General features: G+C 41.1%; 1 protein-coding gene across 12 annotated transcripts in view; it reads right to left on the bottom strand.

Annotated features, from left to right (window-relative positions):
• LOC116275822 (cell cycle progression protein 1) overlaps window positions 1-13,939 on the bottom strand; it is a 90,006-nt gene that overhangs the window by 61,290 nt on the left and 14,777 nt on the right. For 6 of the 12 annotated variants that reach the window (XR_004185151.1, XM_031668633.1, XM_031668641.1 and 3 more), the window contains exons 2-6: window positions 13,188-13,256; window positions 10,754-10,885; window positions 9,387-9,501; window positions 2,125-2,201; window positions 773-974 (exon numbers count right to left, since the gene is read on the bottom strand). Coding sequence is in view for 11 of the 12 variants with exons in the window: in XM_031668633.1 (XP_031524493.1) it covers window positions 773-974; window positions 2,125-2,201; window positions 9,387-9,501; window positions 10,754-10,819 (460 nt within the window). In the remaining variant the exon portion in view is untranslated. The remainder of the gene's footprint in view (window positions 1-772; window positions 975-2,124; window positions 2,202-9,386; window positions 9,502-10,753; window positions 10,886-13,187; window positions 13,257-13,939) is intronic. The other 6 variants (XM_031668634.1, XM_031668638.1, XM_031668642.1 and 3 more) reach the window with 1 other exon arrangement.

Below are 13,939 nucleotides of genomic sequence, written 5' to 3'. Positions count from 1 at the left end.
GCAGTGTTTCAAGTTGTCTCTGCCATCACTCACCCTTAGTTATAATTGTGGGTTAGTAACTGATATTTCCAGGAACTTTATATTTACATACTTATATCACATTAAAAGATGTTATACACACTGCTAAAACTGAGCTGAAGCATAGTGGAAAGAAATCAAGCAACTCACACTTTAATCTCTGAATGAGTCTGTCTGTACAACGGGTATTGATTGCACTAAAAATTTGACTTAACACTAGTGACATTTTCATCACAGAATCTAAAACAAAAGCTCTGAAGGTCAGGAGCTTTGGGAGACTAGCTGTATTGACAGCACCTTGAACACTGTCTGGCATATGGTAGGTACTCAATAAATGTTTGTTGCATGATTAATAATTGAATATATTTGAAGAAACTTTAATAAGAATTTTTCTTTCACTATTTCTATAATACAAAATGTATACTACTGCAAGCAAAAATATTAACATCCCCAATTTCCCAATCTAAAAAGCACCAAATGAATTTTGAAGCATTTGTGATTTTAACAGATCTCACTGAAGCAATTTTGCCTTCTATTTAATGGCAAAAGATGGTTACTGTTATAGCAAAAGATTGCTATGCTCCAGAACAGTCTAGGAAAACACTAGGTATTAATAGATTTCACACACAAAATAGTCTTGAGTTTTACACAAACATATTCAAAACTAGAGACTAAATTATTAGGGGTAGAAAAAAAGCCCTTATATAAAATGTGGTCGTACATGTCTTTATGTCTCTTATCAGTGTATTCTTACCAGTTTCTGGCTGACAGAAAGTATACTGGCTGCTAGAGGAAGAGCCCATGTTAAAGTCCTCTGAACTCTGTGCTTCTTCAACAATGACAACTTCTTGATTTCCAATTTCTTCTAACTTAGGTGGCTCAAGGGTGACAATATCAGAATCATCACTGGCAGTTCCAATATAGATACCGTCTTCAGGTATCTTTTCTTCCTCTGCCTGAAGAACCATAATTTTAGAGATGGTAAATCAACAATGATTTAAGGGCCTTATATTTTCGTAGAATACAACAGTGCTAAGTATTATAGTAATCTGAGTTAAAATAAAAGATACGATTCCTCCCATTAGTAAAGAATTACACAATAGTAGGCTCATCATATAGCTTGAGAACACTATCAGATCCCTTGACAACTCTCAGAATTAGATCAGACCACCGCGTTCTCCTAGTGGGCTGCAGAAGCTGAGAAGCCCACCTTTGCTCCTCAATAACCACAGAAAAAAGAGTTCATTTCTCTCACGAGTTCCATGGGTCTATTCGAGCACAACTCTGTAGCGTGGGAGCCCAAAAAAGACTCACTAAACTTTCTGGGTTATGTATGTAATAAACTTCAACAGCAGTATCTTGTACTGAATGTGTCTGAAGGTGTCCCCAAAAATTCCTAGGCTGGAATGTAATCGCCAATGTGATAGTACTAAGAAGTGGGACGTTTAGGAGGTGACTGAGTTATAAGGGATCTCCCCTGGGAATATGATCAAGGTCTTTATAAAACAGGCTTCATGCAGCATCCAGCCTTTTTTCACTCATCTCCTCTTAGAGATGTAGCAACAAGACGCCATTTGGAAACAAGACAGCATGCCATCAGCAGACACTGAGGTTGTCCACGCTTTGATCTTAAACTTCCCAGCCTCTGTAACTGTGAGAAATAAATTTCTGTTCTTTATAAATCATCCAGTCTCAGGTATTTTGTCAGATCAGTACAAACAGACTAAAACACCATGTAAAATGATCATCTAGCTATCTAGTTCTATATAGAAGTCAGGTAAAACCCCAAAGGACAAGTCTTAGGTTGTTACCAAATTTTAAAACGAACCATCGTTTTAGATGTGAAACCTAACAGCTTAATTGTTCAATATAATTCAAGAATGCAATCTACTTCCAAAGAGAATTATATTAGAGGTGAAAAGATAGATCTTTAACACAATACCAAGAAATTACTTTGCTTAGATGTCTTCTAAGACATCTAACTTAGAAGTCAAAATTGCTTATAATTCAAAATAGGAATAGAATGCATAAATAGAGTTAGAGGCTTTAATTAGTACTCTAAGGATACTATTTAACATATATCCATAGAGTAAAATACAAGTTTACCTCAATTGTTGAGCTGGTTTCCTCCAAAGCTGGATAAGCAGTTTCTTCCATAAGCACTGCGCCATTTTCGCTGCTTTCTGATACAAAGTAAAGATCAATATAATTATTTCTTAATTTAAAACTCTCTATAGACTTTCTGCAGTCAACATATAATCTGGGTAGATAAAAATATCTTCCTGCCGGGCGCAGTTGCTCATGCCTGTAATCCCAGCTCTTTGGGAGGCCAAGACGGGCAGATCACGAGGTCAGGAGATCAAGACCATCCTGGCTAACACGGTGAAACCCCATCTCTACTAAAGACACAAAAAATTAGCCAGGCGTGGTGGCGGGTGCCTGTAGTCCCAGCTACTCAGGAGGCTGAGGCAGGAGAATGGCATGAACCCGGGAGGCGGAGCTCGCAGTGAGCCGAGATCGCACCACTGCACTCCAGCCTGGGTGACAGAGCGAGACTCTGCCTTCAAAAAAAAAAAAAATTTCTTCCTAATATGTTAGAGTAGATTTAATGAAATGTCACATACAATTATAGAAGTCACTCCACTGTTGCTAATAAATTTTATTTGAAATTATCAGGTGATAATTTAGATAAGAAAATGCAATTATTTAAGCTTTTTTTTTTTTTTCTTTTTTTGAGACAGAGTCTGGGAACTCTGTTGCCCAGGCTGGAGCGCAGTAGCATTATCTTGGCTCACTGCAAACTCTGCCTCCTGGGTTCAAGTGATTCTCCTGCCTCAGCCTCCTCAGCAACTGGGATTACAGGCATATGCCATGGCTAAATTTTGTATTTTTAGTAGAGATGGGGTTTCGCCATGTTGCCCAGGCTGGTCTCGAACTCCAGACCTCAAGCTATCTGCCCACCTTGGTCTCCCAAAGTGCTGGAATTACAGGCATGAGACACCGTGCCCAGCCACAAGACTTATTAAGAACTCAAATCAAAACTACCTTGACTAAGTAAATAAAACCTCTACCTTACATTGCCAAATTACTTGATCCAGTGTGTTTCTTAATACCTAATATTAAAAAATCTATCATTAGATACGTAGTGATACATTTCCTGCATTCTTAAAAGTTTATTCAAAGTTCCTAAAGACCATTCGAATGGCTGTCAATGCCTGCTACCGTAAGAATAAAAACCATGGCTTCAAACTATTATTTATAAAAGTATATATGTATATGTACGTGTGTGTGTGTGTGTGTGTGTGTGTGTGTGTGTGTGTGTCTAAATGCTTTACAAGAAAACATAAACTATAAAAAGCAAGGACTCAGGCTGGGTGCAGTGACTCATACCTGTAACCCTAGCACTTTTGGGAGGCCAAGGCTGGAGGACTGCTTGAGCCTACAAGTTCAAGACCAGTCTGGGCAACACAGCAAGACCCTGTCTCTACAAAAATAAAAATTAAAAAATTATTTGGGCATGGGGGTATGTGCCTATAGTCCTAGCTGCTCAGAAGGCTGAGGCAGGAGGATTACTTGAGCCTAGGAGTTGAGGCTGCACTGAGCCATGATCATGCCACTGCATTCCAGCCTGGGCAACAGAGTGTGACCACGTCTCAAAAAAAAGTTGGAGAGAGGGGAGTCCAGGCACAGTGGCTCATGATGTAATCAAAGCACTTTGGTAGGCCCACATGGGAGAATTACTTAAAGCCAGGAGTTCAAAACCAGCCTGGGCAATATAGTGAGACCATTTCTACCAGCAATTTTTTTAAAAAAGAAAGAACTCAAAACACAGAAAAACGAAATGTCACTACAGAAGAAGTATTTTATAAGAATCTCCTCAAAGAAAATATGTACAAACAGAATGATGACCTCACAATATATTTTTTAATGAAAAAGAGCATAAAGGTCGGGCACAGTGGCTCACACCTGTAATCCCAGCACTTTGGGAGGCCAATGCAGGTGGATCGCCTGAGGTCAGGAGTTCGAGACCAGCCTGGCTAACATGGTGAAACCCCATTTCTACTAAAAATACAAAAAATTAGCCGGCTGTGGTGGTGCACGCCTGTAATCCCAGCTACTCAAGAGGCTGAGGCAGGAGAATCACTTGAACCCGGGAGGTGGAGGTTGCAGTGAGCCGAGATCACGGCATTGCACTGCAGCTTGGGCAACAAGAGTGAAACTCTGTCTCAAAAAAAAAAAAAGAGCATAAAATATTAAGAAAAGTTAAAAATAATATATCAATTTATGAGCAAAGTATACCAAATATCAACAGTAATTACTTCAAGATAAAAGAATTATAGGCCATTTTAAATTTCTTTTGCTTACTATTATTTTTTCCCTATCGTGAACATGCATTTCTTCTGTAATTTAAGTCCTGTAAAGAACGGGAGGGGGGGGAATTATTTTTCAGCATTATATAGCCCCAAAAGAAAATGTATTAATTTGGAGGTACGATTCTGCCACAGTACTGGGCTGGGGTACTGGGGCCGGGCGCAGTGACTCATGCCTGTAATCCCAGCACTTTGGCAGGCTGAGGCGGGCAGACCACAAGGTCAGGAGTTCAAGAGCAGCCTGACCAACATAGTGAAACTCCATCTCTGTTAAAAATACAAAAAAATTAGGCCAGGCACAGTGGCTCATGCCTGTAATCCCAGCACTTTGGGAGGTTGAGGCAGACTGATCAGGAGGTCAGGAGTTCAAAACCAAACTGGCCAACATGGTGAAACCCCATCTCTACTAAAAATACAAAAAAAAAAAAAAACCCTAACTGGGCGTGATGGCAGGCACCCGTAATCCAAGCTACTCGGGACTCTGAGGCTTGAACCTGGGAGGCAGAGGTTGCAGTGAGCTGAGATCATTGCGCCACTGCACTCCAGCCTGGGTGATAGTGTGAGGCTCTGTCTCAAACAAAAAAGAAACTTTTATTTAACATATTCAAATAAATGCATTTCTTGGAAGAAACTGTCCATAGCTTTCAGATTCTCAAAAGGATCTCTGACACACAAAAGCTGAGAATCACTTTTCAAATGAGAGTAGTAATCAACATGTAGGCTTAAAAAAGTTAACAGGTATAATCTCTTCTATTTCTGGACTTGACACATCCACTTTTTTCTCCTGAGGGGAAATGTTCTGTAGGCATTTTACTGTAATACTAAAAAGTTAATGAGGTAATTTAAATATGAACATAAGTGTATGCAGCAATTGTTCAGGAGTCCTATTTCTCTATATCAATAATGTGTGCATCAAATCCCACAGGAAGTATACATAATACAGATGCAATACAGTAGTCAAATTCCATTTTATCAAATTGGAACCAGAGTACAGGCATATCTCAGATATACTGCAAGTTCAGTTTCAAACCAATGCAATAAAGCAAGTCACATGAATTTTTTGGTTTCCCTGTCCATGTAAAAGTTAGGTTTACACTATACTGTAGTCTATTAAGTGTGCAATCACATCATGTCTAAAAAACTGTACATACCTTCACTTAAAAATACATTATTGCTAAAAAGTGCTAGTGATCATCTGAGCCTTCAGTGAATCTTAATACTGTTGCTGGTGGAGGCTCTTACTTCAAAGGTGATGGCTGCTGACTGACCACTGTGGTAGCTGCTGAAGGCTAGAGTAGCTAGGGCAATTTCTTTTTTTTTTTTTTTTTTGAGACAGAGTCTCGCTCTGTTGCCCAGGCTGGAGTGCAGTGGCGTGATCTCCGCTCACTGCAAGCTCCGCCTCCCGGGTTCACACCATTCTCCTGCCTCAACCTCCCAAGCAGCTGGGACGACAGGTGCCCGCCACCACGCCCGGCTAATTTTGTTTTTGTATTTTTAGTAGAGACGGGGTTTCACCATGTTAGCCAGGATGGTCTCGACTGCAATTTCTTAAAGTATAACAACACTGAAGTTTCCCACATGGATTGACTCTTCTCTTATGAAAGATTTCTCCGTAGCATGCAATGCTGTTTGATAGCACTCTGTCCACAGTAGAACAACTTTCAAACTTGGAGTGAATCTTCTCAAACCCTGCCACTGCTTTATTAACTAAGTTTGTGTAATATTCTAAATCCTTTGTTGTCATTTCAACAATATTCACAGCATCTTCACCAAGAGCAGATTGCATCTCAAGAAACGACTTTCTTTGCTCATCCATAAGAAGCAACTCCTCATCTGTTCAAGTTTATCATGAGATTACAGCAATTGGATCACATTTTCAGGATCCACTTTTTTTTTTTTTTTTGAGCCGAAGTCTCGCTCTGTTGCCCAGGCTACAGTGCAGTGGCGTGATCTCGGCTCCCTGCAAGCTCCGCCTCCCAGGTTCACGTCACTCTACTGCCTCAGCCTCCCGAGTAGCTGGGACTACAGGCGCCCGCCACCACGCCCGGCTAATTGTTTGTATTTTTAGTAGAGATGGGATTTCATCCAGTTAGCCAGGATGGTCTCCATCTCTTGACCTCATGATCTGCCCACCTCGGCCTCCCAAAGTGCTGGGATTACAGGCACGAGCCACCACACCCGGCCAGGATCCACTTCTAATTCCAATTCTCTTGCTACTTCTACCACATCTGCAGTTCCTTCTTCCATTAAAGTCTTGAACCACTTTTAAGTCATGACGGTTAAAATCAACTTCTTCCAAACTCCTGTGAATGTTGATCTTTTCACCTTTTCCCACAAATCACAATTGTTCTTAATGGCATCTAGAATGGTGAATCCTTTCCTGAAGATTTTCAATTTACACACATTGCCCAGATCCATCAGAGCAATCACTATCTACAGCAGCTACAGCCTTACAAAATTCATTTATTAAATAATACAAGCTAAATGTCAAAATTAGTCTTTGATCCATGGACTACAGATTGGATGTTGTGTTAGCAGGAAACAAAGCAACATGAATCTCCTTGTACATCTCCATCAGAGCCCTTGGGTGACTGACCACGTATTACTATACAACGTCTAGTATTTTGAAAGGAATATTTTTGTTCTGAGCAGCAGGTCTCAACACTCAGCTTAAAATCTTCAGTAAACCATGTTGTAAACACATGGCTGTCACCTAGGCTTTGTTGTTCCATTTACAGAGCACAGGCAGAGTAGATGCAGCATATTTTTTAAAGGCCCTAGGATTTCTCAAGGCATGGTAAGTGAACACTAGCTTCAACTTAAAGTCACCAACTACATTTGTCTCTAACAAGAAAGTGAGCTTGTTCATTAAAGCCTAGAAACAGATACCAACTTCTCTCTAGTTAGGAAAGTCCTAGATGGCATCTTCTTCCAATAGAAGGCTGTTTCATCTACACTGAAAATCTGCTGGTTGGGGTAGCCACCTTCATCCATTATGTCAGTTAGATCTCTTGGATAACTTGATGCACCTTCTACATCAGCACTTGCTACTTCACCTTGTACTTTTATGTTATGGACATAGCTTCTTTCCTTAAACCTCATGAATCAACATCAGCTAGCTTCAGCCTTTCTTTCTAAAGCTTCTTAACCATTCTCAGCCTTCACAGACTTGAGAGAGTTAGGAAGGACCTAGTTCTGGATTAAGTTGTGACTTAAGGGAATTTTGTGGCTGGTTCAATCTTCTACCAAGACCACTAAAACTTTCTCCATGTCAACAATAAGGTTATATGGTTTCCCTATCATTCATGTGTTCATTAAGGACTTTTAATTTCCTTCAAGAGCTTTTCCTTTGCAATCACAACTTGGCTAACTATCTAGTCCAAGAGACTTAGCTTTCAACTTAGCTTTCAACATGCCTTCCGCCTTCCTCAAATAAGCTTAATCATTTCTAGCTTTTGATTTGAAGTGAGAGACACTCAACTCTTCCTTTCACCTGAACACCTGGAGGCCACTGTAGGTTATTAATTGGCCTGATTTCAATATCGTTGTGTCTCCAGGAACAGGGAGGCTCAAGGAGAGGAAGAGAGATGGGGGAACAGCAAGTCAGTAGAGCAGTCAGAACACACACATTTATTAAGTTCACTGCCTTTCATAGGCACGGTTCATGGTGTCCCAAAGGAATTATAATAGTAACATCAAAGATCACTGATCACAGATCACCGTAACAGATATAATAATAATGAGAATGTTTGAAATATGACAATTACAGGCCAGGCACAGTTGCTCACGCCTGTAATCCCAGCACTTTGGGAAGTTGACACGGGTGGATCACCTGAGGTCAGGAGTTCAAGACCAGGCTAACCAACACGAAGAAACCCCGTCTCTATTAAAAACACAAAATTAGCTGTGCACAGTGGCACATGCCTGCAATTCCAGCTGAGAGGCTGAGGCAGGAGGATCACTTGAACCCAAGAGGTGGAGGTTGCAGTGAGCCGAGATCATACCATTGCACTCCAGCATGGGAAACAAGAGTGAAACTCCGTCAATTCAATTCAATTCAATTCAATTCAATAAAATAAAAATAAATGAAATATTATAATTATAAAAATGTGACAGACATGAAGTGAGCATACGCTATTGGAAAAATGGCATTAACAGACTTGCTCAACACAGGGTTGCCACAAACTTCAATCTGTAAAAAATGCAGTATCTGCGAAGTACAATAAAGCAAAGCAGAATAAAATGAGAGGTATGTCTGTAACTCCATAACATGATAACTGGAAAAGAGATTAGTAAATCTCTTGTGATAAATGAATAATTTTTTTCTTAACTTTAATAATGACAAGTAAATACAAACTACCAAGCAAATGATAAGTAATAGAAACTACCAAACAAATTCACGTTAAACCATGAAACACTTTTTTTTGGTCACCGGTTACCTCCGTGGCAACAAAGTGTATCTGAAAGCCCAAAAACATACTACAGCTGCAAATAAACCCGTGGGGCAGGCTGTTGGCTCTGGGTTCTGTGGGCCTTCATTAAATCCACACTGAAGTTTTTTTTTTTTTTTTTTTTTGAGATGGAGTCTAGCTCTGTCGCCCACGCTGCAGTGCAGTGGCGCAATCTCGGCTCACTGCAACCTCCGCCTCCCAGGTTCAAGCGATTCTCCTGCCTCAGCCTTTGGAGTAGCTATGATTACAGGTGCCCGCCACCACACCCGGCTAATTTTTTGTATTTTCAGTACAGACAGGGTTTCACCATGTTGGCCAGGCTGGTTGAACTCCTGACCTCAAATGATCTGTCCACCTCAGCCTCCCAAGGTGCTGGGATTACAGGTGTGAGCCACCATGCCCGGCCTATACTGTAAGTTCTAATCCTCCAATGACCACTTAGATTAGCCAGAAAGGCCACCCACCTGGAAAGAAGGCGAGACTCATAATATCATTCATATACTCTACTAAAAAAAAAAAAAAAAATCAGAATTTGTGAACAACTTACCTCCCTGCTCTATCTGCAATGCTTGAAGTTCCTCTTGCTCTAAAGATGAACATTCTGGGGTGGGCTCACAGCTGTCAGCGGCTGTCACAGAATTTAACAGTTCTATATCTGACCCCTAGGGAAAAGTGATAATCTTTCAGTTATTTGCCTATTAGCTCCTCAAAGCTAGATTTGACTACATGTAAATGCTTCTTCCATTATTAAAAGTCTCAGATGCTGCCATACTCCAAGGGAACAATATCTAATCAGACAAGCTTTTGTTCAATTTAACCCACAAAGGCTCATGGCAGGAAAATGGCAGAATGGAGTCTCAGGTTTAAATTCTAAGTCAGGTCAGCCCAAAAGCGGAATGCTCTATTTTATGAGCTCAAGCAATAAATTTGAATCCCAGAGAATAAAGGTCTAAATTTAGTTATTTCTGTAGTAATTTGTTTCGGCTTAACATTTATGGAACTACTCTAGACAAGGCACTTTGTTAGGTGTTGTAGGGTATAAAAAATTCAAATTCACAGCTGGGCAAGGTGGCAGGCGCCTGTAATCCCAGCTACTCAGGAGGGTGAGGCAAGAGAATCGCTTGAACCCAGGAGGCAGAGATTGCAGTGAGCCAAGATTGTATCATTGCACTCCAGCCTGGGCAACAAGAGCAAAACTCCATCTCAAAAAAAAAAAAAAAAAAAAAAAAAAATCAAAAATTCAAACTTACAACGTATTCAGAGAAACAGCCATATGCAAATAAGTACTTATTATGGCAATATAAACTAAAACTGTTTAAAGCTTTAATGACATGGATTAAATAAACCTATAGGGCTAATGAATACTCTCCTTATACAATTTTAGACTATCTTTTTATTCTGAGGTTATCTTTCCTACTTTGATGTCAGACTGTCTCTTCATTAATAATAGCGGATCATACAATTTTTCTTTGTGTCTTAATTAGCAAAACAAAGTTAACGACCAAGGTGATTCTTTCCCTATGTCCCCACTATAGTCTGCTGACACACACAATTGAAAGGTCTGCATTCTCTTGATATACATAACTCAAGACAGCAAAAATTAAAAGAATTCATGACAAAGCAGCATTTAAGATGAGCCCTAAAGAGAATTCTGGATGCAACACTCTGAGGTTGTCTACAGTGGCAGGAGAATGGTAGAGGCTAAAGCAAAGTTAGAGTTGGATTAGTAACTGCTGGGGAAACCAATTCTGGCCCAAATCAGAACGGTGGTAATGGGAAAGGAAAAGGAACACATGTAAGAGACATTAGCAAGAAAGAGTAGATCCTGGAAAGCAGATATAGAAGAGAGATAAAAGTACAAATGTGATTTACTCTGGGACATAATGTCCAGTACAGAACACCCCAATGACATACTTGACTAAGTGCCAGAGAGGTCTGCTGTGATACTCCACCCTGCAGACTCACAGGTAAGACTCCCATAGCTGCCTTGCTCCTGTATTGTTAATTATCCTTGAAGGAGAAGTTGCTGTGGGAGTTGATCTAATCCTTTGAAGAAAACAAGTTAAAAATAGAAAAGTCACTGAAGATTTTAAAAAGAAAAATGATCTCAATCTCAAATGATACAGATGTTTTTAAATTTTGAAACTTTAACGCAGAAAAGGCAAACTTGTTTCTTCTGTTAATGTTTTCTAAACATAACTACCTGAACCTTAACTGAGAGTAAAAAAAACAATTTTTTTAAAATTAATTTTTAATTAAATTTTTAATTTAATTTTTAATAAAAAATTTTAATTCCGTCTCAAATTTTAAAAAAAAATGTTTTTTTTTTTTGAGCCAGAGTTTTGCTCTTGTTGCCCAGGCTGCAGTGCAATGGCACGATCTCTGTTCACCACAACCTCTGCCTCCCGGGTTCAAGCAATTCTCCTGCCTCAGCCTCCTGAGTAGCTGGGATTACAGGCATGTGCCACCAAGCCCGGCTAATTTGATATTTTTAGTAGAGACGGGAGTCTCTCTATGTTGGTCAGGCTGGTCTCGAACTCCCGACCTGAGGTGATTCGCCTTCTCCTTGGCCTCCCAAAGTGCTGGGATTACAAGCGTGAGCCACCACACTCGGCCTAAAACTTTTATTAAGAAAACAAGTGAGGCTTACAATACCCTAAAAACAAATGGGAAAATTATAGATAAGTCCATTAAAACCTAGAGTAAGTATATTTCTGTTTATCAGTATACTGTCATTTTTCTTTTCCTTTTTTTTTGAGACAGAGTCTGGCTCTGTCGCCCAGGCTGGAGGGCAGTGGCGCAATCTCGGCTCACTGCAAGCTCCGCCTCCTGGGTTCACGCCATTCTTCAGCCTCCCGAGTAGCTGGGACTACAGGTGCCCGCCACTACGCCCACCACCACACCCGGCTAATATTTTGGGTTTTTTTTGTTTTTCTTTTTTTCTGAGACGGAGTCTCACTCTGTCATCCAGGCTGGAGTGCACTGCCGCAGTCTTGGCTCACCGCAACTTCCGCCTCCCAGGTTCAAGCGATTCTCCTGCCTCAGCCTCTGGAGTAGCTGGGACTACAGGCGCCCGCCACCAGGCCCGGCTTATTTTTTGTATTGTTAGTAGAGACGGGGTTTCACGGTGTTAGCCAGGATGGTCTCAATTTCCTGACCTCGTGATCCACCTGCCTCGGCCTCCCAAAAGTGCTGGGATTACAGGCGTGAGCCACCGCACCTGGCCAATTTTTTGTATTTTTAGTAGAGACGGGGCTTCATAGTGTTAGCCAGGATGGTCTCGATCTCCTGACCTCGTAATCCGCCCACCTCGGCCTCCCAAAGTGCTGGGATTACAGGCGTGAGTCACCGCGCCTGGCCAGTATACTGTCATTTTTCTTTTTTTTGAGATGGAGTCTCGCTGTGTCGCCCGGGCTGGAGTGCAGTGGCCAGATCTCAGCTCGCTGTAAGCTCCGCCTCCCGGGTTCATGCCATTCTCCTGCCTCAGCCTGCCGAGTAGCTGGGATTACAGGCACCCGCCACCTCGCCTGGCTAATTTTTTGTATTTTTAGTAGAGACAGGGTTTCACTGTGTTAGCCAGGATGGTCTCGATCTCCTCACCTCATGATCCGCCTGTCTCGGCCTCCCAAAGTGCTGGGATTACAGGCTTGAGCCACCGCGCCCGGCCTTACTGTCATTTTTCTATAGTGAACATACATTACTGGCATGAGAACATAAAATGTACAAGTTATGTATACTTGTTGTACATAGATCAATCTTCTATTATAAAATTCATTTTGTGGCGGGCGCGGTGGCTCACGCCTGTAATCCCATCACTTTGGGAGGCCGAGGCGGGTGGATCACGAGGTCAGGAGATCCAGACCATCCTGGCTAACATGGTGAAACCCCATCTCTACTAAAAATACAAAAAAATTAGCGGGGCGCGGTGGCTCACACCTGTAGTCCCCGCTACTCAGGAGGCTGAGGCAGGAGAATGGCTCCAACCCAGGAGGCGGAGATTGCAGTAAGCCGAGATGGCGCCACTGCACTCCAGCCTGAGCAATGGAGTGAGACTCCATCTAAAAAAAAAAAAGAAAAAATTATATGAAAATGAAAGTAAAGCACAAGGCCTGACCAATAATAAACCCTCAGTAAGTATTTGCCTAATGTCTCAAAGCTATGTACAATAATGTAGAAGATGCTGGCTCATAAAGAGTTCTCAGCAGTGAAGTTTAATACGAGAGGGAAAATGTCCATTGGAACTTTTTGCTTAAATGTAGAAAAAGACTGATCTTCAAAGAACACCATTTATATCACTGGTAACATTAATATTACAAATTACCTTATAAGAAAGTATTAAATATCATACCTCATGACTGATGACAGTCCAACCACAAGATGAATCACTGTCACTGGAATTTTCAGACATCTTTCAGGTCTACAAATACAAAAACATATTGACTTATGGGACACATTTTTTAAAATTCTATAGGAAGCACTATATGTGACACTAAGTTTGAAAAGTGGTTTACTGTCTTCCAGGTGAAACAGAGACAAGCCACCCATAAATTTACCATACAGAACATGACAGGACTACATACCTATATGAACAGATATAAGGAAACTTCTAAGACAAGGAGACCCTCCTAGACTAGAACCGTCTAGACAGTCATATTGTTGAAATGAAGAAGAAAGTTATGACTAAAAGAAAATGTAGCATTTGGCCAGACAGAGGTAAAAGAAAAGGAGAATTGTGAATGGGGAGCAGGCAGCAACAGTAAAGGATTCTATTTTCAATGATCAGTAAGGTGTGAAAAACATGACTGCAGAAACTGAGAAGCAGAGGGAAACTGAAAAGCTCCTATGCCAAGAAAAAGGAAGTCTGTATGTTGGCAACATGAAGCAATTTACATTTTTCAAACAGAGAAGAAACATGATCAAACTGTTTTGAGACCGAGTCTCGCACTGTTGCCTGGGCTGGAGTGCAGTGGCGCGATCTTGGCTCGCTGCAACCTCTGCCTCCTGGATTCAAGCAATTCTCCTGCCTCAGCCTCCCGAGTAGCTGGGACTACAGCGCGCGCCACCATGCCCAGATAATTTTTGTATTTTTAGCAGAAATGG

Source organism: Papio anubis, chromosome 7 (assembly GCF_008728515.1).
Source record: "Papio anubis isolate 15944 chromosome 7, Panubis1.0, whole genome shotgun sequence".
In the NCBI taxonomy this organism is placed as follows: Eukaryota; Metazoa; Chordata; class Mammalia; order Primates; family Cercopithecidae; genus Papio; species Papio anubis.
This window is presented reverse-complemented; position numbering and strand designations above follow the sequence as displayed.